The 26,803-nt window shown below is 38.1% G+C and overlaps 1 protein-coding gene across 1 annotated transcript in view; it reads left to right on the top strand.

Annotated features, from left to right (window-relative positions):
* Window positions 1–742: 742 nt before the first annotated feature.
* Window positions 743–26,803, top strand: part of CRBN (cereblon) — a 29,767-nt gene continuing 3,706 nt past the window's right edge. Inside the window, exons 1-8 of the mRNA XM_003831227.6 lie at window positions 743–932; window positions 5,285–5,391; window positions 6,313–6,515; window positions 7,649–7,798; window positions 12,788–12,947; window positions 24,321–24,383; window positions 25,752–25,836; window positions 26,507–26,622. Coding sequence (XP_003831275.1) covers window positions 866–932; window positions 5,285–5,391; window positions 6,313–6,515; window positions 7,649–7,798; window positions 12,788–12,947; window positions 24,321–24,383; window positions 25,752–25,836; window positions 26,507–26,622 — 951 coding nt within the window. The 5' untranslated portion in view covers window positions 743–865. The remainder of the gene's footprint in view (window positions 933–5,284; window positions 5,392–6,312; window positions 6,516–7,648; window positions 7,799–12,787; window positions 12,948–24,320; window positions 24,384–25,751; window positions 25,837–26,506; window positions 26,623–26,803) is intronic.

The following is a 26,803-nucleotide window of genomic DNA, read 5'->3' as shown; positions in this document are numbered from 1 at the left end:
TTAAGGATTTTTCAGTTTTCCTTCCTCGCTGAAAAAATGATACTGAAATACACTACGAAAACTTTTGTCCACCCTCCAAAACAAATATCTTACCAGTCACAACTCCACCATTATAACAGAATTATCTTCATTTTTTACATAGTCTTTATTTCTTTTTTGCCACAGTGACTTGTTTTTACATAGCTGAAGTCATAATGAGTAGGCTAGTTTATATTCAGACAATTTTATTTACCAATTATAAGGCGTTTTCCATTCTGTGCAATCATCATTTCAAGTATGTTTCTGATTAATACTTGTTAATTTTGGAATGTAATGTACATATATGGAAACTACTGAAGTTATTGAAGTTGTATGTACATACATTGAAACTACTGAAGAAAATCAGCAATAATTCAACCACCCTCGGAATAACTGATGGATTTCCCCAGCCTTCACATATATGCTTCTTGTTTTAAGAATTGAAACTAATGCTGCATGAACAGGTTTCTATTTGCTCCCTGCCCCCTTCGTTTAAAAACAAGGTGGAGACTAAAGGCTCTCAGCCTCAGTTTCTCCATATGCAAAATATCAGGATTAAATAAGTCATGCTAAGGGCTGGAACAAGGTGAGGGCTCTGCAGCGTGTACGCCGGGCACTCAGCCGTGGATGGCAGGGGGCGGCGTTCTGTCCCCGGGACGGAGCGCAGGCCTGTAATTGTCCCTCCCGCCTAGGCCGTCACTTCCTGGCTTGGGTACGCGCCGCCGTCTGCTCCTCTGGGGCCGCCAGGGGGCGCTGTGGCCCCGGTGCGCGGCAGCGGCGCGACACGGACCCTCCCTCGGAGTCTTCGGCACCGCCCTGTCCCAGCCTCCTTTGCGGGTAAACAGACATGGCCGGCGAAGGAGATCAGCAGGACGCTGCGCACAACATGGGCAACCACCTGCCGCTCCTGCCTGGTAACCGCCCGGAGTAGTTCCCTGTAGTCGGGAGTGGGGCGAGGCTCGGAGCCGCTAGCGGTGCAGCTGGGCCTGGGAGGCGGGCGTGGGGGCGCCAAGACTGGCGAGCCAGCCCAGCAGGGCCGCGCCGGAAAGCGGCTTCACGTCGGCCCTCGGCCAGCGATGGAGTCGCGGCGCTTTCTTCGCTGCTCTGTTGCCGCGAGCCGTGAGCCAGGGTGTCGGGGGGAGCATTTGCTATTAAGAACAGGAAACCCATCCTCTCCATCCTCCTTGTGTTCTGAGTTTAGCTCCTAGGAAATGCTCTGAAACTAGAGGACCGGGTCAGATTCACAGCTGTTACTTTTGCTGGTCTCCTTCCTTTTAATAAGAGTGACCGCTAACATGTACTAAGCACTTACCATGTTACGAGCCTTGCAGTTAACGCTTTGCATGCATGTCGCCTTTTAATCCTTCCCACATCAGTTTTCAGTTTCCGATTTGATAAGCGAGTATTGGATTTGCAGATTAGTTCAATGACTTGCCCAAGGTCACACAGCAGAGTCAGGATTCCAACCCGGGTGTGTCTGTCATTATATCTCTAAACCACTTCTCTGTTTTGTTTTTCTTACTATTGGTCTTTCTCAGGCATGTACGATTATGCTTAATCAGAGATACTTAGTTTTTCTTTTTCCTGTATGTTGTGTGAAATATTTAGACTTTGGCCTTGTGTTGAAATACTGAACAAAAAAAAAAAAGGCATGGAATATTGCATAAACTTCTCATGGAATGCCTTTCAAGAGATGCTTTCCAAAAGGTGTATCATCCAAACTTGAAAGTATTACTTGAGTCCCTTCGTTATATGACAAGTATGTTAGGTGTTGCGGAGATGAAACGAGAGGTAATACACAATCTGATAATTGAGGTTTACTGTCTAGGCGGGGCTGCTGAGAATATAACTAAACATAAATCAACTGCAGAGGCGGTTGATTTAGGGCCAGATAAATGAATGCTGTTGTGGCTCTTCAGAGGCAGAGGTTGTTTAAGGGTCAGAGGGTTTGGGAAAAAGCCTTTCAAGGTAGATCAGGAGACATCTAAAAGCACATATTTAGGATATGGTTGTGGGACATAAGGCCTAGGAGGTACATTGGGTCTAAGTTGCTGGGAAACTGGCATCTCTTGCCAGTGGGTTTGGGGTTTTTCCTGTGGATTGCCAAGAAACAGTTTTAGGTTTCAGGTAATTGCCTAAAGAAATGTATGCTTGGAAGATTAATTTGTCCACTGGTAGCAGCATGGAATAAAAGAGGAAGAGACTGAGTGCGTGCCCACCATATAGGAGAGAACTTTTCTGTAAAAATAAACCATAGTCACTGGTTGTTCTCGAAGCGATTCTAGCTGAGTTGACACAAGGGTAAGTGTGCCAGCCTTTGATGGAAAGCTGAGCTATTTTTTCAGAGACATTAGCCCTACTCTCTGTGCCAAATCCGGTGTTTCAGGGAGAATGGTGAATAGAAGAGGGAGGATACTGATCTTCTGTCGACATTCACATCGTGCCTCTGCATGAGATGAGTCATCAGACTTCACTGATAGCTCTGAACAGTCAGCGTGGTTTTTTGTTTTTTTTGTTTGTTTTGTTTTGTTTTGTTTTTTGTTTTTCAGAAAAACATCGGGAGAGGGCCCAGAGATGGTGTAGATATAGCAATAATGCCTCTCCAAATTACGTAAATTTTATTTGTGGGGAAACACTGGGCTTTCCATAATTCCATGTAGTACGAGTTGTTCTGAAGAGTAAATCCTCTAAGTTCCAACAAAAAGCTTTATATTTGAGATGTGAAGAGTTTATCCTAGGCAAATGAAACATTAATAAACATAACTGAGTAGGGGAAAGTGGTTTTTAGCCATACTTATGAAAAAAAGGTTACTAAAGAAATTATTTAGAGACTAGGAGTCAGAACAGTTAAAATGTAAATTTTTAACAATATTAATTCCAGCCTTTGAGCTAATAGTTTATCTTTTAAACTTTCTGTAGTAGAGCAATAAAGTGGGTTGTGCTGCATGCCAAGTGATAGCCATACTGTCAGAGTTGGAAATACAAAGAATTTGATGCAGAATATTTTTGTCATCCATTTAGATAGCTCTTTTTTTATCTCAGTGAAACTTACATGTTCCAAGGAAAATTTGTATGAAGTGTTAGACCATTGGCTATTTACATATAAGTTGAAGTAATTCTGTTTTTGACAAAGTTTTATATCTCGGAAGTTGTAATAATAAATAGAAAGTCCAAGGCAGTTACCATATTGAAAAACATTTTTATTTTCTGTCAGGGGCCTGGCTAGAGGTGGTTTGACTTAAATAATGATATGCAAAGGAAAACAAATGATTATTTCGTAATGACATTTTATCGATTTAGAAGTTTATTTGGGGCATTTAAAAACACATGAACTGGGAGGTGAGAAATGAGATTCAGTAATTCTTTATTGTTAGTCTAGGCCAGGGTTTCCCAACCTCAGCACTTGACTTTTGGGCTGGAGAATTCTTTGGGTGGGATTGTCTTGTGCATTGTAGGATATTTAGCTGCATCCCTGGCCTCTACCCACTACTAGATGCCAGCAGGACTCCCTTAGTTATTGCAACCAGTATCCCCTGAGGGGCAAAATCACCTGTGGTTGAGAATCACTGGTCTAGGATAGGAAATTTACTCATAGTTTGTATGAAAAGGACAGACTCACAGTTAGTAGAATAGCATATGTATTGTGTAGCGTTTTCTAATTTTCTTTGCTGTCATTGGTAACATCTGGTTTTCTAAGACATTCTTTTAAAATGTTTTATGCTTCATGCAAACTTTGTTTTTAAATTTAAAATTAAGCAAAATAGTATGAAAATGATTGCAAAATTTTCTTTGTTTCTTTCTTTTGAGATGGAGTCTTGCTCTGTCGCCCAGGCTGGAGTGCAATAGCACAGTCTCAGCTCACTGCAACCTCCACCTCCTGGGTTCAAGCGATTCTCCTGCCTCAGCGTCCCCAGTAGCTGGGATTACAGGCACCTACAACCACACCCGGCTAACTTTTGTGTTTTTAGTAGAGATGGGGTTGCAATATGTTGGCCAGGCTGGTCTTGAACTCCTGACCTCAAGTGATCTGCCTGCCTCGTCCTCCCAAAGTGCTGGGATTACAGGTGTGAGCCACCACACCTGGCCTTCATTTTAAAATAATGTAGCGACTGCCAGGGAAATGTTGTCACTAGAAAAATGCTGTGAAATTCTTCCTGCTAGGTTATCTTTCTCTCCGTTTTAATTAACAGATCTTGCCTGCTTTGTTTCTTTTCTTACTTATGTAGGAACTCTTTGAAGTTGAGAGTTTGAGAGAACGTTAGAGGTTGACTTGTTGAAGCCTATCATTTTGCAGATGAGGAAACTAAAATTTAATTGGGCAGAATGAGTTGTCTAAGGTGTTAAAATTAGTTACTGGTGAGGGAGAAGAGAAAAATCTCCCATATAGAAGAACTTTAAATAACTTATATTTCCTCTTCAAGGGAGTGGAGCATAACTCATCACCCCTGAAGTGGAGGCTACACCTAGTGATTTGCTTCCAAAGAGTACAATGTGAAAAGGAGGGGGGAAAGGAACTTTACAGCGGAAAAACCTGAGACACACTGCTTTAGCCAGGTGATCAAGGTTAACAGCAGGAATAGTTCATAATATATAGGCTGGATATGTAATAAAAACAGCACATTGGCGACAGACCCCATTTCTAAAAAGGAAAAGAATAACAACACTTCACTTCTGTGGTCTTCCTCCCTGAAACACGTATCCTCAGTCTAATCATGGGAATTACATCCAACAAAACCCAGCTGAGGGATACTCTACAAAATACCTGACCAGTACTCCTCAAAACTCAGAAACAAGCGAAGTCTGAAAACCACCCTAGCCCAGAGGAGGGTAGGGAGACCTGATAACTAAATGTAAAGTGGGATCCTGGAACACAAAAAGATTAGATAAAAACTAAGGGAATCCATTTAAAATATGAAGTTTAGTTAATGTACCAAGACTGATTCCTTCGTTGTGGCAAATGTACCATACTAATATAAATTAACTATAGGGGAAAAGGATGTGTGACACACGGGAGCATTCTGTACTATCTTTGCACTTCTCTGTAAATGTTAAACTATTCTAAAATTCACAGTTGACTTAAAAAAAAAAAATAGCTGCTGACAGAGCCCAGCATAGACCCCAGCCCTCTGGCTACCTCTTCACGGTACTGTAGAGTTTCCCAAATGCATGTGGTTTTAGAAGTACCCCTTTTTTGAAGAAGGAATTATGTGTTTGAAAGGTTTTCATTCATCTTTTTTTTTTTCCTTACAATATTCTACTCTTACAGCAGAGAGTGAGGAAGAAGATGAAATGGAAGTTGAAGACCAGGATAGTAAAGAAGCCAAAAAACCAAACATCATAAATTTTGACACCAGTCTGCCGACATCACATACAGTATGTAATTTAGTGACAGATCTAATATAATAGATATACATTTAAATGTAGATAAAAGTTCATAAAAACAGGTGACTGAAATTTGTATTACTAGATATCAGAAATTGTGGATGAGGACATGGGCTATTTGCCAGTAGATAAACATTTAACTGTAATTTTTAAGAAGTTTAATACTATGTTGTGGTAGAATTGTTTGAGGAATTGTTGCTCTTTATAGTCTTTCTAGTAATTGAGCTATTAAATACTTCTCTGTACTTCTAGGTACTAGAGTGTTATTGAACATACTAACATTTTATACTTGCTGTTTGTGATATGTGGGCATAGAGATATTTCTTATCTTGGTAAAAATAAAATACTTTGTACTAAAAAAATTCTTGAATTTCTGTGTTTGTGATATATTCATAAAAGATTAGAAATTCTTCTAAGAGTTAAAGTTAGATTAAAAATTATATTTTAACATGGGATGCTTATATACCACGTTTATTAAGTGTTTGTAACCCCATTTGTATTTTTTTTCTTTTTTTTTTTTTCTTTTTTTGAGACAGAGTGTTGCTCTGTCACCCAAGCTCGAGTGAGTGCAGTGGCACAATCTCAGCTCACTGCAGCCTCCACCTTCTAGGTTCGAGTGATTCCCCTGCCTCAGCCTCCCGATTAGCTGGGATTACAGGTGTCCACCACCACACCTGGCTAATTTTTGTATTTTTAGTAGCAACAGGGTTTCACCATGTTGGCCAGGTTGGTCTTGAACTCCTGACCTCAGGTGATCTGCCTACCTCTGCCTCCCAAAGTGCTGGAATTACAGGTGTGAGCCACTGTGCCCGGCCTGTATTTCTTTTAATGTGATTTGCTCTTTAGTCTGTTGAGCTTACATTTTTATTACATATCGATCATGACACTGTACCTATATATGTTCTTATATAGTACCTAGGCGCTGATATGGAAGAATTTCATGGCAGGACTTTGCACGATGACGACAGCTGTCAGGTGATTCCAGTTCTGCCACAGGTGATGATGATCCTGATTCCCGGACAGACATTACCTCTTCAGCTTTTTCACCCTCAAGAAGTCAGTATGGTGCGGAATTTAATTCAGAAAGATAGAACCTTTGCTGTTCTTGCATACAGGTAAAATATTAGAGTCCATTTGCTTAATACATTTCCTCTCATGGGTAATTGCAGTGGTCAGTGTTGAAGCCAAAGCAGGCTGTTATTTTGCATGTACAGGAGAGGTTGGGTAAGAATGTGAGGTTAGGAATTTGGTTAAGTAGAAGTTTGATAGTGCAAGTTGGAGTATTTTTGTTCATTTCATTACCATCTAATTCAGCTCTTCACCTTCATACACAATTTAACTTTGTGGTATTTGAAAAATTTTTAATCATTTATATTTGATGAAAAACATTTCTGGAATCTTAGTTTCAATAACTGTCTTTATTAAAGAGAAGTAGTGCTTTTTTATTTTAACGTAAAGGATTACTTTTCCAAAAGAGTGGTCTTTTCTTTCCCTCACTCTCAAAATTCATAGGTTGTACCACTTTAAATTGAAGCTGAATTTTAAGTATCCCGTGGCAAATAAAGGAAATCTGTGGTAGAGGCAGGAAATACATACAGGAAGCTCCCACCCCAGTACAGTGCTGCCAGTAAGCAGCAGAAGTGATAAGTCATTTGACAGAGTGAAAGAATGTTTGGTTTGGGAAATGAGTTTAAACCCTTGTAAGTTCTAAATTATTTTCAGTGACTAGAAATCTATTATTTTCCTAAAGTTCTCTAATTGTACTTCCTGAGTCCTTCTTGTATATCCCCCATGTGATTTAAAAATAAATAAAGCTGGCCGGGCATGGTAGCTCACGCCTATACTCCCAGCACTTTGGGAGGCCGAGGCGGGTGGATCATTCGAGGTCGGGAGTTTGAGACCAGCCTGATCAACATGGTGAAACCCCATCTCTACTAAAAATACAAAAATTAGCCAGGCGTGGTGGTATGTGCCTGTAATCCCAGCTACTCAGGCAGCTGGGGCAGGAGAATCACTTGAACCTGGGAGGCAGAGGCTGCAGCAAGCCGAGCTCATGCCACTGCACTCTAGTCTGGGCAACGCAGCAAGACTCCATCTCAAACAAATAAATAAATAAATAAAATTATCCTAGCTTTGTAGTAAGGGTTGATTCTATAAATTGTTTACCGGTATTTATTGCTTTGCCTACTTTGCATATATTTAAAACTCAAATGTTCAAAATTCTTTCCTTTTAAAATTTTCTTGGAAGCAATGTACAGGAAAGGGAAGCACAGTTTGGAACAACAGCAGAGATATATGCCTATCGAGAAGAACAGGATTTTGGAATTGAGATAGTGAAAGTGAAAGCAATTGGAAGACAAAGGTTCAAAGTCCTTGAGCTAAGAACACAGTCGGATGGGTAAGAAATAACATATACCTTAATGCTCTTTGAATGTTTCCTAATGAAATAGTTTTCTTGTACTTTTTCTGTTCTACTGACCCTTCATATTTTGTAACTTTTAACTAGTTGTTCTCTCTCCCTTCTAAGGTATAGCCCAGTGGTTTCCAACCTTGCTATGCATCAGAATCACCTGGGAAGCTTTTAAAACTATAGAAGCTTGAGTTCCAACCTCATCTCCCATCTCCAGAGAGTGATGAGGCTGCAGCATCTTTTAAAAATGATTTTCAGGTGATTCTAATGTCTCTCCAGGTTTGAGAACAGTCATGTAAATCCAAAGGGAAGTGTTGTTTGGGATTTGGCTTCTTTAGGATTGAAGGCCTCTCGGAGCATAAGAGGATAGGGAGACCAGAGGCTTGTGAGCTGTTCGTGTGCTCACCAGGACAGCTGTGGTTTTTGTAGCATTGCTATGATGTTTAAAAGCCACACTGGTTACATCTGCCAACTGCTCCAGCTGAGCTATAAAAGCCATTTATATTTCGTGTCCCTCTCCAGTGTGAATTTTATATCACCCAGAAATGCTATTTACATAATAAGTGATCAATAAATACTTGTAGTCTATGTGCCTTGTGACATTTAGAAATTCCCTGAGTATACTGTTTTAGCAGTTATTCATTTTGACATAGCTGTCATCGCTGGGTTTTGCACAAATTCGAGGGATACACATTAAAACAGACACAAAAAAGTCCAGTTTATTTTATCCTCTTTTAAAAAGGAAACAAAACAAAGCATTTGCCTTGATCATTGGATATTATCTCTTAAGGGAGTGCTTCTAAACTGTGGCACATCACCCGTGAGGTCTTACACATACACAGTCCTGGTACACAATACAAGTACTAGTGAATTGGTTTCCAGTTATACCCACAGTGGAAAATCTCATGAGACCTCTGTGTTGCCAGGTGGTATCTTCTGAACACATGCAAGTTCTGAGTATTTTGGGGTTTTTTTGGGCGGGGTGGGGGATTAAGACTGAAAAAACAATGTGAGCAGCATGAGGGCAGGAACGTTTTGTCTGTTTTGTTCACATGGTGGGCGTTCCTATATATTTTTGAATTATGAAAATATTGACATGTCAGGTAGCTCCTTGGAGCTAAAGAGAGCATAGAGGAATGTGAGATGGGATTGCCAGAGCTCTTAGGGTGTTTAGTTCTTCCCAGGTACTTCTCTAGAACATTCACTGTGCAAACTTTGATAGCCTTACCACATTGCACTGTCCTGACAGGATTTTATGTACGTCTCCCTCAATAGATAAGCTGCTTGAGAACAATGACCAAGACTTATTTATGTTTTACATTTAGGACCATAAATTTTATATAAATGAATGAAAGAATGATCTCCTGGGGCGGGGGGGGTGGTCTGCATTATGATAATTAGCAAACTGTTTTGTTACTGTGGATTTTGCTAACAGTTCCATTTTTAAAGTACTTCTTATCTTCATACGATTTTGATTATTTGTGAATACTTTTATAGAAATCATTAAGAAAAATTGACTTGGGGAAAAGTATATTTCTCAGACTGTCTTGACATTAGTGACTTTTGATTGTGGAAAAACTATTGAACACAAGATGGCAGTATACCGTTAACTCTGAAAACAAGACAAGGAATGGATTTTTGACTCTAGTAAAGATTAACATCAGGCCATGCACAGTGACTCATGCCTGTAATCCCAGCATTTTGGGAGGCCAAGGCAGGACGATCACCTGAGCTCACGAGTTTGAGATCAGCCTGACCAACATGGAGAAACCCCGTCTCTACTAAAAATACAAAGTTAGCCGGGCGTGGTGGCGCATGACTGTAATCCCAGCTACTTGGGAGGCTGAAGCAGGAGAATCGCTTGAACCCGGGAGGCAGAGGTTGCGGTGAGCCAAGATCGCACCACTGCACTCCAGCCTGGGCAACAAGAGGAAAACTCCATCTCAGAGGAAAAAAAAAGATTAACATCAAACTGATACAGGTGGACAAGAGTTGGAAAGGGCACATTCTCTCTAGTATTCTGTAGACCCGTTATTAAGGCCTCTCATAAGGGTATGTCTGTCTTCATTTAAAAGGCCTCTGTGGAATGAGATTTCTCTTGGCTCCACTACTTCTCTGGCCCTGTAGCCACCTTCACTGGAAATGGTGAAATGAAAGAAATTCTGGAGTTGATTTAGTTCAGCCTCGTCTTTTTCTATATCAGAATGCCAGGTACTAGAGAGGTTAAGTAATTTGCTTAAACAGCAAATAAGCGACAGACCTGATTGGTTCTAGGTCCGGTGACTTCCAAACTGGTACTCCTTCCATTATACCAGAATTTCTCTATAACACATTTGAAACTCAAGCCAGCTTCCCTTTCTCCAGTAAAATATTTAATATTCATTTGTTTTTCTTAGAGAAATAAGCATATAGAAACATAAAAATTTAAAAATATAAATATCCATCTGTCTTTTACCTAAACGACACTTCATTTATTAAAAGTACACTACAGAGGCCAGGTGTGGTGACTCATACCTGTAATCTCAGCACTCTGGAAGGCCAAGGTGTGTGAATCATTTAAGGCCAGGAGTTCAAGACCAGCTTGGCCACCATGGTGAAGCCGCATCACTACTAAAAATACAAGAAATTAGCTGGGCATGGTGGCCTGTGCCTGTCATTCCAGCTACTCGGGAGGCTGAGGCATGAGAATCACTTGAACCTGGGAGGCAGAGGTTGCACTGAGCAGAGATTATACCACTGCACTCCAGTTTTGCCAACAGTGAGACTCCATCTCAAAAAAAGAAAAAAAGTATACAACCCCCAAAGTCGTGTGTGTGTGGGTTGGGGAGGGCGGAGGGGGGGTGGGCATCTTCTGAACACATAGAAATTTTTTTTTAATAAAAACAGGTCTCATTGACATAGGACTCTTCAGAAGTTCCTACTTCTTAGCATGTAGAGAGGAGGAGGGGATTGATATCCTATTGGCATCGCAAGAGAAGATCTCTTACCTGTCTAGACTGAGACCAATAATTGTTAGTCAAAAAGTTAGTTGAAGCTGGAAATCACAAAATGTTACTATAGCTTAAACATTTTATTTTAACTTTGTAAATTTATTCATTTTTCATTTGGAGAGACCAAGGTCTTTCGATTGAAGCAGGTCTGCAGATTGGAGATGACTGTAGACTTTCTGGCACTTTCATTGTACATTATCCACAGTTTATACTGCTAGTTTTTCTTTAAAGAGGGATTCTAAAGATAGTCACAAGGCAATTTGAGTGCAGAATTTTTCCAGATTTGTGCGGTTTTTTTCCTACTATTAGAGTAATCTGTACCTAATTTGCAAGCAGTTTATGTCTCAACTTAATGTTCCTTGAAGCAATTTTATTGTTGAAGTCATATTTCACTGGTTTTTATAACATTTATATAAATTATGTTGCTGTAATCACAAAACAACTGTGATAAACAAGTTGGAAAGAAAAAAAAAAACTAGCTTATGTTAAAAACAAAACTCAGCTGCTGGGAGAAGAACTAGCCACTGCATATGCAGTGGACCCTGGCCATGTTTAACCAGGTAAAGGAGAGTATTCCTTAATCCTTCAAGGCAATTCAGACAGCTTGTACTGCAGACTAATTAACATGATCTGTAAGCCAGGGGATCAATAATGTTACTGTTTTTATCATAATCAAATCTTATACAATAGTTGGGTAAAGCATAATTCTTAATTCAGTTACCTATAACCTTGAAGAATCAGATTCCTAAAAATTTCTATAGGATGGTATATACTTTTACCTTCATAATGTAATTAACAAGTTATTTGTGTTCATGAATCGGTGAAGAAAACTGAGATTTTGTTTCTAATGAGCTCTAATAATAATATAAGAACACTTGACCATAATTTGACTATAGTAAAATTTTTTAACATTTTCCGAAGTCATGTAGACAAATTTTCTGAGTATTTCTAATGAGTTTGCAGGAAGGAAATAAAGTTAGTAGAGTGAGTCTACTATTATCATTAAATTAAACTTAGATACTTTCTAACGCACTCAGTTATTTTTCCTTTTAATAAATAAGTAAAATGTCAGAATTTCATCCATAATATCTTGTGGTCAAACAGTGGTTATTATGAAAGACTACTTTAGAAGTCTTAAGTATAACTAATAAAGCAGAGACTTTTAATATATTTGACTTTGTCAGTCTGACAGTGTTATATACTAGCATTTGAATATAGTTACATATTCTACATTTCAGAAGCTACACTCTAAGAGATAGAATGCCTCACAGGAAGATAGCTCATAGATACAACCTTCCTGTTTGCACTAGTTCATGATAAGATGTTTGCAATTATGATATTCTCAAGTAGCATTTTGGAAATGACTTTATTATGACATTTTAAATAACTTTTAAGAAAAAATCTAATTTATAGTTTGATCCTTTGTACAGTTAAACTCTTAAGAACGTGAAAAGGAATGCACACAGAAAGGTTGCATGTAATTCTCTAGTGTTATTTTAATTCATCCATGTAAATGCATTCTTGATTTTTCTCTTCCTTTCTCTACTTAGATTAGATGACTTACGAGAAAGGATAGATGTAAGAGTTAAGCAGCCTAAGAAGTGGGGGGATAGAAGAATTTGGGTGTCTTAAGAATGTTTAAGAAAGTAGAAGTATCAAGCAGTAGTTGGTTGTATGTTGGTTTTTTTAAAACTTTGTTTCATTTATAGACTCTGTATTTATCTGAAATGTGTAGATCTCCCTTTCCATTCCACAGTGACATTGAAGATCCGTACCTTAGGTTATCTTTGGTTTTAACTTTGGTATGATTTATGAAATAAAATTATTTTCTGAAAGTTTCTGTATCTTAACATCAGTATTTGATGAATATGTTTAAAAGATAAAACTTGGAAAATCTTGGTATTTAAAATTATCACTGTTTAGAAACTTATAGTTTGAGTTAGTCAATCTTAGAAATGAATACCATGCTTGGTTCTCTTTATTTTAGAATCCAGCAAGCTAAAGTGCAAATTCTTCCCGAATGTGTGTTGCCTTCAACCATGTCTGCAGTTCAATTAGAATCCCTCAATAAGTGCCAGATATTTCCTTCAAAACCTGTCTCAAGGGAAGACCAATGTTCATATAAATGGTGGCAGAAATACCAGAAGGTGAGAAACTAATTTTTTAATGCATCTTCAAAAAATGAAGACAGGTTTTTTTTTTCCTGTTTTAAGAAAGAAACACAACTTTCATGATTCGTTACCCAGCCACCTTGTATGGCAATATTCCAGCTACATTTGATCCTCTAAAAATTGCACAGGCAGCTACTTTATGTAAAAGCAGTTTACAAAAGCAATAAAATGTCACACAGCTGTAAGGTATCCTTGTTATTATGCTTATCAGCTATATTAATCGCTTATGATTTTTAATTCCATGGGAAATGCTTATTAAACTATGATCAAATTAGATGTTTGGCTCTTGAGTTATAAACATCCATTATCTTAAAGAAGGGAGGATTCTTTTGGGGTAGAGTAGTAGTAGAGAAGTAGAGTCTGTTTTCCTTCTTCCAAACCAGAGAGAAAGGTTTCTTTTGCTATGTGTTTTAATGAAATACAGTTGACATCGCAGAAATTGACTTGAGACTAGGTGCTCTTTAAAAATGTTGCTTGTTTGGGCACTAATTCCTATGTTATATCCTTTGACTAAATCATAATTGTCATAGGGAAAAAAAATTGAGGGAGCCTGTTTCTACCCGTTTGTGAGATGTGCAATTTTAAGTATAGTTAATATTTATAATTGCTACCTAAAGAAAAAGATTACTAGTTTCTAAATTTAGAATAATTGGGCTTTTTGAGTTTTTTTTTTTTTAATATGGAAAGACAGTTTCCACTGTAACCTTAAAAATTCTGTATTAATCATCGCTTTGTTGAGTGGTGAGGATTTAATATTTTAATGTAAATACAGAATCCTAATTTAATGTAAATTATTATGGATAATTAATGAAGTGGACTTATATAGTAGTTACTGTACCAAATTTTTATTGTTCTTGCAGTAGAATTCCTCCAGTTTTCAGTGAAAACTTGTGCAGAATGGGCACTTGATGGGCATCAGGGTTATAACCAGGTATCTATAAGACTTCCTGGTCTTATCTTTATCTCAGTTAACTGATCTGTTTCATGGTACAGTGTGTTTTGACTAGTGTTTCTAAGGAAGATTCTAATAAGGAAGATATAATTAGACTGCTTTAAGACTCCCAAACAACCTTGAAACTAGTATTTTTTAATGTTTAGTAATATTGATACTGCCTTTAGTTAACAGGCAGCTTTTGTGTAGCTGTATTAGTCCATTTTCACACTGCCGATAAAGACATAACCAAGACTGAGCAATTTACAAAAAAAGAGGTTTATTGGACTTAAAGTTCCACATGGCTGGGGAGGCCTCACAATCATGGCAGAAGGTTGAAAGTCAAGGAAGAGCAAGTCACGTCTTACATAGATGGCAGCAGGGAAAAAGAACTTGTACAGGAAAACTCCCATTTTTAAAACCATCAGATCTCATGAGACTCATTCACTATCACAAGAACAGCACAGGAAGGACCTGCCCCCATAATTCAGTCACCTCCCACTGAGTTCCTCCCATGACATGTGGGAATTGTGGGAGTTACAATTCAAGATGAGATTTGAGTGGGGACACAGCCAGATCATATCACCGTGCAATACTTTCTTCCCCATACCAGATACAGACACTTTAAATACATGTTTACCCTTGTTTCTTTTAACTGAACTGTGGGAAATTTTGCTCCCATAGTCATTTTAAATGTTACTGTTGAAATAAGTATGTCAGTGATCACTGTCAGTATGTGGCCCCCAAGGAGTAGATTTGGAATATATTAAGTCATTTAGTGCCTAAAAGTATGTTTAGCACTGGTTTGCTACTGAAATACGTGGCAAGGTAACTGCATCAAGTTGTTCCCTATGTGTCATCTGAATATTCACGTAGTTATGTATTTCATACTAGAGATTTTTTTTCAGGGGGTACAGGCATACCATGGAGATATTGCAGGTCCAGTTTCAAACTGCTGCAATAAAACAAGTATCACAATAAAGTTAGTCTCATGAGTTTTTTGGTTTCCCAGTGCATATAAAAGTTTTATTCACACAATACTGTAGTCTATCATGTGTACAATAAGATTCTATCTAAAAAACAGTGTACATACCTTAAATAAAAAAATACTTTATTGCTAAAAAATACAATCATCTGAGCCTTCAGTGAATCATAATCTTTTTTGCTGGTGGATAGTCTTGTTTTGCTGTTGATGGCTGCTGACTAATCAGGGTAGTGGTTGCTGAAGGTTGGGGTGACTACAGCAATTTCTTAAGACAGCAATGAAGTTTGCCCCACAGATTGACTCTTCCTTTCACAAAAGATCCCTCTTTAGCATGCAGCGCTGTTTGATAGCATTTAAGCCACAACAGAACTTTCAAAATTGGAGTCAGTCTTGTCAGAACTTGCCGCTGCTTTATCAACTAAGTTTATGTAATATTCTGAATTCTTTGTGTCATTTCAACATTCACAACATCTTCAGCAGTAGATTTCTTCTCAAGAAACCACTTTATTTGCTCATCCATAAGAAGCAACTCCTAATCCATGTTTGATCATGAGATTACAGCAATTCAGTCCTATCTGTGGCTTCCACTTCTAACTTTAGTTCTCTTTTTGTTTCTGTCACATCTGCAGTTACTTAACTGAAGGCTTGAAACCCTCAAAATCGTCATCCATAAGGGTTGGAGTAAACTTCTTCTAAATTCCTGTTAAGGTTGATATTTTCACCACCTCCCATGAATCATGATTATTCTTAATGGCACCTAGAATGGTGACTCTTTTTCAGAAGGTTTTCAATTTACTTTTTCCAGATCCATCAGAGGAATCACTATCTGTGGCAGCTATAGCCTATGAAAAATGTATTTCTTAAATAATAAGATTTGAAAGTTTAAATTACTCCTTGATCCATGGGTCACAGAATGGAAATTTTGTTACCAAGCATGAAAACAGCATTAATCTCCTTGTATGTCTCCATCAAAACTTCTGGGTGACCATGTACATTGTCAACGAGCAGTAATATTTATAAAGAGTCTTTTCTGAGCAGTAGGTCTCAACAGCAGGCTTAAAATATTCAGTAAACCATTATCTGAACAGATGTTCTGTCATCCAGACTTTGTTCCATTTACTACAGAGCACAGGCAGAGTAGATTTAGCATTCTTAAGGGCCCTAGGATTTTTGGAATGGCCAGTGAGCATTGGCTTTAACTTAAAGTCAGCAGCTATTAGCCCCTGAAAGGAGACTTAGGGACTTTCTCTGGATTAGGCTTTGGCTCAGCGGAAATTTGTGTCTGGTTTGATCTTCTGTCCAGACCATTAAAACTTTCTCCATATCAGTAATAAGACTTCTTGGCTTTCACCAGAGTAGCATTTCATATTCACAGCTTTGCTGTTTGCCCCAGGAGGCCTAGCGTTTGGCCTCTTTCAGCTTTGACATGTGTTTCTAACTAAGCTTTATCATTTTTAGCTTTTGATTTAAAGTGAGAGATGTATGACTACTCTTCTTTTCAGTTGAGCACTTAGAAGCCATTGTAAAGTTATTAATTAGCCTAGTTTCAATATTGTTGTGTCTCAAAGAAATAGGGAAGCCTGAGGAGAGGGAGAGAGATGGAGGGGCTCGTCAGTGGAGCAATCAAAACACATTTGTTAAGTTTACTGTCTTAAATGGGTGCAGTTCGTGGTGCCCCAAAACAGTTACAGTAATAACATCAAAGTTCACTAATCACAAATCATCATAACAGATATAACAATGAAAAAGTGTGAAATATTGTGAGAATTACCAAAATATGGCACAGGCAGGTAGTTAGCACATGCTGTTGGAAAAATGGCTTGATAGACTTGCTTGAAACAGGGTTGCCAGAAATCTTCAATTTTTTTTGTTTGTTTGTTTGTTTTTAAAGGCAGTATCTGTGAATCACAGTATGCCTGTATTAAGTATTTGGGTATATATAATAGTTCTTTCACACCAAGATGGCTTAAAAATTCTTAACCATTAAAAACCCTAAATTAACGCTTCTTTGCAAAGTTCTAAGTATAGAGTGAGAGCAGTGGTAGTTAATTCCTGACTCAAGTGCTCTGTACAGCTAGTTCTGTGACCTGCCTGTAGGATCCTGCAGTCTTAAACCTGAACTTGGGCTAAGCAAGTAAGACTGCTTTTTAAATTTATTTTTTATGTGAGTTACTACTTAAATTCTTCCTGTTCTGTGGTTAAAGCATCTTGTTTACATTACATTCCGAATTTGGCCCATGCAACTGGGTTGCCACTGGCTTAATAAGACAAGAAAAGGTAGAGCTGGGAAGACCAAAGAAGCACATATTTGCCTGGGTTCAGATCCTCTGAATTTTTCCTCTTGTCTTAATTAGCCCTTGGTTATTTTCATATTCAGAGTTGCCAAGGGCTAAAGAGAAGATGCTAAGGAATGAGAAGGCCTAAAAGGTTTTAGGTGATACAAATGACTCCATCCCATATACGTCAGGTTATCTACAGGGTTCCGTTGCTTAAACGTTGATAGAGTTTCTTAGGTTCTGAAATTTGGAATCTAGATCACTAGGCCAAGAGAAACCGCTAGCTGATCTATTTTGGACTCCAAGTGACCTACAAACTCTGTTGTGCTTTAGAGAGACCACTTAGAGCCATTCTGTGTGCATCAAAAAGGAATCTTACAGGGAAAGGGGACGGCAGATGTCTTTGGTAGGAACTCCATATGCAGTGGGACCATCTGAGTGGTTTGGCATGCTGCACCTTTAGTGGGACGCTAGCTTACCGTGGGGGCTGGATTATGTAACAGTGTTTGTCTTTAGACAGATACAAGGTTCAGTTCATTCCTCTCTTCATAGAGCTTGCTTGTATCTGATTTGTCCATCCCACCATAATCTGAAGTACTGCATATGTGTCTTCTGTCTCTGTGTCTGAGTAGTAGTTAAAATGGTCAGAGTTGGGAGATGCTTACATAACTAAGCTAACTCAAGCTAATAAGGTTGCCACACACTTTTCCTGCAGAAAAGGAACTTAAAGTATCCAGGATTGTAGTCTTCCTGAGATATATTCAATTAACTTTGAAACTGCACACAGCATTTGCCGTGGAAACCTAAACATCTCAAATGACATGAAATAAAATTATTTAAGCTTCTGGAAGTGTTCTGTGTTATCTACCATTCTGACAAGGAAGCATTAGAGAGGATTCAGCACGTGTCTCTCATGATTAAGGAGTTAGGCCAGTGTAATTAGGAAACACTTTCAAAACCCACTCCATCTAGAGACATTTCTTGTTCTGGAATTTGAGCTCTGAAACTGTTTACTTCTTTTCCCATCACAGTGCCTTTCTCTATTCACTGGTTTACTGTAGGGGGATTTGAGAATCCCCCTACAGTAAAAATCCTCCTCAAAAAAAAAAGAGGAAATTTTGTTTAAACCTGTTTGGAGTATGACTTAAATGTTTCTAAGTATATTCCCTGCTTGCCCAGACCATCTGCTTATTCATATATCAAGGCTTACTATGTTAATCAGAAAAGAGTTGAGTATGAAATGTAAAGATAAGTCAAATGGGAAACAGATACTAAGAAAGTAATGAGTCTCATCTTTCTGGCCTCTGTTGAACTTAGCCATGGTTGTTCCTGTTTATTGCGTAGAGCAGGGAGGAACTGAGCATGAATTTGGAAGGGCAGGGGTCTCATACATAATCTCCCAGATTAGTGTTTAAATCTCCTCCTAATTTTATCTAGATACAAATGTTCTTATTTCTTTCTTATACAGAAGGATACATACCTTTTTCTTAACAGTGTATCTTATAGGAGATTCTTTTGTATTAGTTTATAGAGCATTGCTCATTCTTAAAGCTGCTTGGAATTCTTTTGTATGGATACACTGTATAACCAGTCCCATACTGATGATAGATCTGTACTAAATAACATGTACAAATGACCTTTTATATAGGTAAATATTTATGATAACTTTTAAAGAGTGAGGTTATTGGCTTACAGGGTAAATGCATTTATAATTCTGTCAGTTTTAAAAATAATTTTGAGGCCAGGCACAGTGGCTCACGCCTGTAATCCCAGCACTTTGGGAGGCTGAGGTGGGTGGATCACAAGGTGAGGAGTTCAAGACCAGCCTGGCCAAAATGGTGAAACCCCGTCTCTACTAAATATACAAAAATTAGCCGGGCATGGTGGCGGGTGCCTGTAATCCCAGCTACTTGGGAGGCTGAGGCAGGAGAATCACTGGAACCCAGGAGGCGAGTTATTTTCAAAATACTTAAGGTGTTTGTACTTATTTTTATTATTGTTTCATCATGGCCTGACAGGCAATGTAGTATCAAACCTGATGTTTGCTGATCTGGTAAGTGAAATATATCACATTGAAGGTTCAATTTGAATTTCTCTGAGAGCAAGGGTAAGCATTTTGTTGTAAGAGCAGTTTGTGTTTCCTTTCTGTAAAGTGTTTGCCCATTTTTCTACGGCTTGTTGATTTCTTGGGAGTTCCTTGTAAGCTTTATAGTCTCTGTAATTAATGAGTTCCAAACATTTTTCCTAGTTTGTCTTTTGTCTTTTGTTTTTGGTGTGCTCTGTCAAACAGAACTGTTTTTTTGTTGTTGTTCTTACATAGTTTAATTTTTAATGCTTCTGTATTCTAAATCATAGCCAAAAATGACGTTCCCATGCAAAGGAATGTCTCATGTTTTCTTTGGATACTTGCTGTGGTTTCATTACTTTTCCGTGGAAAGCTCTGATCCTTGTGCAGTTGATCCTGATATAAATTCCACTTTACTTTTTTCCAGATGGCTCCCTATTGTCCTACTACCACTTTTTGAATAGTCCATATTTTCTCCCATTGATTTGAGATCCCACCATTGTCACAGACCAAATTCATATGTTTATTTTACTTTTCTTCTCTTTTGGTCTGCTTGTGTGCCATCATCATATTGTTGTAAATGTTGGCACTTTATACTTTGTGTAAATAAAAATAGGGCTGATAAGCCCCTCACTGCTTTTTTGTCAAGCTTTTCAGTGACTACCATGATTAACATTTCCTTGTGAACTTGAGAATCCGTTTCACCTTGTTCCAGGATAATAATCGTAAGAACAGTAACATTTATTGACTATTTTTATATAAAGAAGAAAAGTCTTGAAATCTTAGGCTATGTATAGTCAGGTGCTTCCTCAGAAAGACTGGTCATTTCCCAGGCATACATCTTGTGTGTGCACTTGTGTATCTGCCATTAGCGTATAAGCCTCAGGAGTAGGAAAGAGCTTATCATTCCATTCCAGTTCTTATTACCATGTAGGAATTTGGTTCATGAAAGAAGGAAACAAAAACTGGTAACTTTTTAATTATTTATATAAATTATTTCTGTCATTTACATTGCTGATTGTAACAGGATTTAACACAATAAGTGACCACTTTTAGTCACTATATAAAGGAAGTCAGTGGTAGTGATTTACTATTTATGTTTAGCTTTTCACATTACTCTTTCCATTTTCATTGCACTTCAAAGACTCACTTCAATGGAGTTTCACATGTTTTGAACATTCTACATTGTTGGGAGGCAAAGCCGAAGCCATAGTTATGAGGCTTAAGAATGGAGGACTGTGATAGATTACCTCCAGGTAACAGATTCATTTTAAGGGCATTTATGCCTGCTTTCAGTAGTAAATCCTGTTCCCAGAGTGAATACTACTCTGCTGGAGAATCCGTCATTGGTCACTTTTAAGTGCCTAAACTTTTTGGCTAGTATTAAAATTTTCTTGAGGTATAACCATTTTATGACATCAATCATGGTGTTGATATATTTAAAGAATGCCTATAAATTGCTAGAACTTATCATCCATTTTACCCAGATATAAGACAGGAGCCTTTCCTATTGTGCCAGAAAGCTAAATGGGACTCTTAAATTTGAGGATGTTGAAATGTCTTAAACTTTGGCAGTTGCTCTGTAAAAGCTAGGTAGCTAATCTTTTCTGGTATATGTCTCTTCAGTGTGTCTAATTGACTAACACACATCACAAATATTAAGGATGTATTATGCATATTTGAATCTGTCAGGATGCTCCAGATAAAGAATTTTAGAGGTCTTCTGACTCTGAAAAGAAGCTACCTGAAACTGTAGCTTGCTCATGGGCATGGTGGCAGAGTGAATGCCTGATCCAGTGCATTGCTCTTAATATGCTAGTGTGCCACATTTTATTCTCTTTATACTTGAAATTTATATATTATTTCAGATTCTTTTTCTTGACATGGGTGCCAAATGAAATTACACTTTTGTACTACACTTTTTTACATTTCTTTTGTATTACAAAAGTGACCATTCTGATATGTGAAGTATATTTTAATAACTGAATGAGGAGTGTGTCAGCGAAACTAAAACTTTCAGTTGGGTCTTTGTCATTTTGTAATTCTAAGAATATATAACTTAGTAAGCTTCTTCTCTCTAAAACATAAGCTCCACAGGGTATTGAATTTTGTTGGTTTTTCTTTCATTCACTGGCATAGCCTAAATGTATAAAAATAGCCTGACACATGTTAGGCACTGTATTAGTCTGGTCTCACGCTGCTAAGACGTACCCAAGACTGGGTAATTTATAAAGAAAAGAGTTTTATTTGACTCACAGTTCAGCATGGCTAGGGAAGCCTTAGGAAACTTACCATCATGGCAGAAGGGGAAGCAAACATGTTCTTCTTCACATGATGGCAGGAAGAAGTGCCAAGCAAAAGGGGAAAAACCGTCTTAATAAAACCATCAGATCTCGTGAGAACTCACTATCATGAGAAAACCATGGCAGTAACTGTCCCCATGATTCAGTTACCTCCCACCAGATCCCTCCCACGACACATGGGGATTATGGGAACTACAATTCAAGATGAGATTTGGGTGGGGACACGGCCAAACCCTATCAGGCACTCACAATATTTGTTGAATGAATGATGGTTAGAGTCAGACTCCCTGTATACAAATCCTAGCTCCTTCCTATTTACTGACTCTGTGACCTTGAGCAAGTTATACCATCCTTGTGTGCCTCTGTTTCCTTACTTTAGAATGGAGATAATAAACTACTAACCTTAGAGTATTCTTATAAGAAATATGAAATTCTTGGCACAATACTAATGGTTGCCATTGCTGTTCCTGAAGATTCAGAGCTACTTGATGTGCTCTTGGTAGTATTTTCTTAAGTTCTGTAACTGGACTGTGACAGTAATCTTACCATTAGGTATTTAGTCTTAAAAGTGAGGGACAGCTTATTGGAGAGTACCTGAAGGGTCTCATGGTCTGACTCCTCAGGCTTTAACCACTACCAGAGCACACAGTAGGAGGCCATCTCAGATCACCTTTGGCAGGGGTCCCCAAATCCTGGCCCACGAACCAGCACTGGTCTGTGGCCTGTTAGGAACCGGGACGCACAGCAGGTGGTGAGTGGTGAACGAGCAAGTGAAGCTGAGCGCCACCTCTTATCAGATCAGTGGCAGCATAGATTCTTACAGGAGCGCAAACCCTATTGTGAACTGCGCATGTGAGGGATCTAGATTGCGTGCTCCTTATGAGAATCTAATGATAAATGTAATGCACTTGAATCATTCCAAAACCATCCTCCACCCCATCTATGGAAAAACTGTTTTCCACGAGACTGGTCCCTGGTGTCAAAAAGGTTGGGGACGGCTGATCTTTGCATAGTCTCAAATATAAGGATTATATTAAGCCAGAAATGTTTCTCATTAAGGAATCCTTTGTTTTGAGCTGTAGGTCGTGTTTTAGAACAAGTCTGTCCTCTTCCATGTTGCAACTCCTAAAATATTTGAAAACCAGTGTGTCCACTTGAGAGACAGCTCTAAACTGAACATCTCTGGTAACAAGACATTCCCTTTGATAATAAAAGTTCCCATATTTGAACAGCATGGAATAGAATAACATTGTCTCTTAGATTCTAGTCTTCTGTTAAAACCGCAGTTACTTTTGCACCAAACTAACATAGCTGGAAGAGGATTGGAGTGGTGGGGAAGTCGAGGGTGTGGGTGGTGTAGCACATTGGACAGTTGCGTAGCACAATTCCAGCTACCAGCTCAGTCCCGAGTCCCTTTTACGTGTGCTGTGTTCCCACGTTTCCTGCAGATCTTACTCCTGCACTTGCAAGATCAAATGACTAGGTATGAAACATACCTAGGGTAAGTATCATTCAGCGTATGAAACATACCTAGTCATTTGATATTGCAGGTGCAGGAGTAGGGTCTTCCTCTTGTTTTGTTCAATGTTACCTTGTTTTTCTTGTTCTGGTCTGTTAAAAGTGCCTTTTGATCTACCTTATTCCTTTTCTCTCTCACTTTCATGTGTCATGTCACATGTCAATTAACATTTTATTTACAGTGAAATTACAAAGATTTGTACGTATGTAGGTTTTGTTTTGAGAAAAATGTGATAATTCTTTATATTCTGCTATACCTTGTTCTTTGATCACTTGCAGAGCATTCCTTGATATAAACATATTCTAATGTATTTCACTCTATTTTTGATTGATGTTTAGGTTGTTTGCAATTTGTTGCTATTAGCACTGCTGCAGTGCATCCCTTCAGTAATATTTTTGTGTCCTATAGACCATTTGCTTCTCTTTCAAAAATTTTGTGGTTACTTTTGCAGTTATTTTTCCAAAGGAACTTTAAATTATACTTATAAATTCCATTCTCACTGGTATTGCACTGAATATGTAATTTGAGGACCGACATCTTAACAGTATTGAGTCTCCCCCTCAAATACTGAAATTCTACAATTTCTACAATTCACATTTCTCCCCCTCAAATACTGAAATTCTACAATTTCTACAATTCACAATTCTACTGAAATTTCTACAATTCACATTTTTATATGGACTTACAGGCATGCTCCTGTTTGGATTTCAGTTACAATTAGAGGTGATAAATAATCAGTTTCCCCTCTCCTTGAGTTTTATGAAATGAGGAACTTCATCATGAAGTCTCAAGTAAATGAACATTTTATCTTTCTTGGGATTCTATCACTTCTTAATGTTTGCCCTTACAGTGATTCAGCTGATTCTCATTTAAAGTTTTTACACAAAAACAGTTTGGATTATATCTTGAGGTTTTCACTTCAGATACTGGACGAGTAATTAGTATAAAGGCAACTAACATGGTCATAATAGAAGTATGGTGTTTACTCTCAACATTTATCTTCCCAAAGTTGTCTTCAGCATTGAAATTTTAATGTTTGACCTTTTTAAATAGGAATGAAGATTCTAGTTACAGTATATATTTGAAGGATATAGGAAGCATGATTTCACACTTCATAGATAGTCACGTTATGGGATTATCTACAAAATTTTTTATCTTTTTAAAATTAGATGTTTTCCTAGGCCAAAATCATTTTTCAGATGTTGCTCATTCCAGCATTAGAATCTTTATTCTGTGGGGTTTTTTAAGTGCCTTTTTGTTTTGTTTTCAGAGAAAGTTTCATTGTGCAAATCTAACTTCATGGCCTCGCTGGCTGTATTCCTTATATGATGCTGTAAGTAACTTACCTTAAATTTACTTTATATATGGTAGGCCATGTCATAATTAAGGGTCATTAAAAAACAAAGGTTTAGTTTTTCCAGTTTCTAGTGCCTTATAACTTAAGATATCGTAAGAGTGGTAGCTCACACCTGTAATCCCAGCACTTTGGGAGGCCAAGGCAGGGGGATTGCTTGAAGCCAGGCATTCAAGACCAGTCTGGGCAACATGGTGAAACCCCATCTCTACAAATACAAAAATTAGCCAGGTTTGGTGGCATGTGGCTGTAGTCCCAGCTGCTTGGGAGGCTGAGGTGGAAGGATTGATTGAGCCTGGGAGGTCAAGGCTGCCGTGAGCTGAGATTGTGTCACTGTACTCCAGCCTGGACAACAGAGCAAGACTGTCTCAAAAGAAAAAAAAAAGGTATCACAAGACTCTTTAGAGTTTTATTAAGCATGTGAAATTTTGTTGGGTTGGGTGATAGTTACATTTAGAACATTAAAGCATCCATATTTTACAGTTTTGGTTTTTCTCTAAACAAGTATATTAACTTACGTCTCTTGATCATTAGTCTATTAATGCATCCAGGAGGGTTTTTGCTCCTTAAAGTTTAACACTAGGCATTGCCACATTTTGCAAAACTAAGGGACAGCGCTGAAATGGTTTAAAGAATCTGGATTTCAGATCAGAGACTGACTTCAGAGTCACTTACTCTGTGGGCCTGGAGCAAATTACTTCTCCAAGGACCTATGAAATGGATATAATGGTAGCTATTGTACCTGGTGTGCATAGCGGGCATTCAGGAAATGCTAGCCATTTCCCTTAATGAATCGCTGCCCACAAATCTGGAGTCCTGGGAAAACGCAACAACATGCACGACACTAAAGGAAACTGCAGTTGATCTCTGCTCTTTAGCAGCTTTTCAGCAATTACAAAGACTCAATATATGAGTTTTTGCATATGTTTTGCATATGCTTGTGAAAATTATGTAGTAAATAGGTGCCAAGGTATGTAGATAGCAAGTGCTAGTGCAATTTATAGGTGCCATAATCCCTATGGACTGAGTCAGAAATGGCCTAATAGAAGGCAGAAGAGAGGCCAGTTCCAAGCAGGGGCATAGAACAGAACAATCTGCAAGGGAGTTGGGAGCATATACCGCTGGGATAAGACAGTGAGTGAGAAAAGGCTGGAAGGCAGACAGTGCTGGGCAAAGGAGCTGGAGCTTGATCATTGCTGCGTAAGAAAATGGAGGCATTTAAACTGGGACTGAGATGGGACTGAGTGATTAAATTGCTACCAATGTTAGTTTTAAGAGTTGAAAAGCTTAATAGTAAATTTTAATAAGCCCATGAACTTGATTATGGCTACCTTTATTTTAAACAAGGAGACCTTAATGGACAGAATCAAGAAACAGCTACGTGAATGGGATGAAAATCTAAAAGATGATTCTCTTCCTTCAAATCCAATAGGTATGAAAAGTTAGTTTCCTGCCTGGAGCCTGGGATGTCTTGCTATAAAAACTAGCTTTCTCATGGATGCGATCCAATCATATCTTCTAGATTTTAAGACTGATTAAAACATTTTAATTCTGAAAAGCATAATTTCCTTTGAGCAGTTGAAAAAAATGAGTATTTTAAAATTAATTGCAATAAAATCCTCATATTCTGTGAGCACTCCAATTTTAGACAAGTTTTCCCTAAAAAGTTCAAATTGCAGGAAGTGGCTGTCATCCAAAAACACTTCCTGTGTAAGGACTCCTTTCCCTGTTCTTCAAGGTGCCTTTAAAAGAAGTGAGTCTAGTTCCAGGACTTGCCTTAATTATAGATACTCTCTTTATCTGTTTATAAGGTATAGTTTAGTTATTTTTCTAGTCTCTTGGCAAATAACTTCTAACATGGATTTGAGTTCATGTTTAACATAAAAGGATTTTACCAAAAAAAGTATAGGAAAAGCAATGAAATTTAGAGCTTCTGAAAAGTGTATCTTTGACAGCTGGTATATTTTTGTATTGTTTATACTTGTATAAAATGTGTAACCTTAAAGAGAAGGGTTTATTTCAAAAGGATATTATCCGATTTGTAAGTTATCTGATGCTTATCTGACTCCTAAGTTTAAAACTTGAAAAACCATGTCTTGAAGATTTTTCTTACAGAGTAGCTGCTTGTCTTCCTATTGATGATGTATTGAGAATTCAGCTCCTTAAAATTGGCAGTGCTATCCAACGACTTCGCTGTGAATTAGACATTATGAATAAAGTGAGTAAAGTGAATATGTTTTTGATGCCCATGTTTTATTCAGGCTGGAGAACTAGGATGCTCTGTTGGGGCCAATGGAGCGCTGTATAGAGTCCAGTAATGTAGTCATGCAATTCAGATTTCAATTGGGATCTTACAGATAAACTCATTGTTTTGTGTTTGTCAAATATGAATACATTTA

Source organism: Pan paniscus, chromosome 2, assembly GCF_029289425.2.
Source record: "Pan paniscus chromosome 2, NHGRI_mPanPan1-v2.0_pri, whole genome shotgun sequence".
Lineage (NCBI taxonomy): Eukaryota > Metazoa > Chordata > Mammalia > Primates > Hominidae > Pan > Pan paniscus.
Note: the sequence above shows the minus strand (reverse complement) of the source record. Positions and strands in the feature narration are given on the sequence as shown.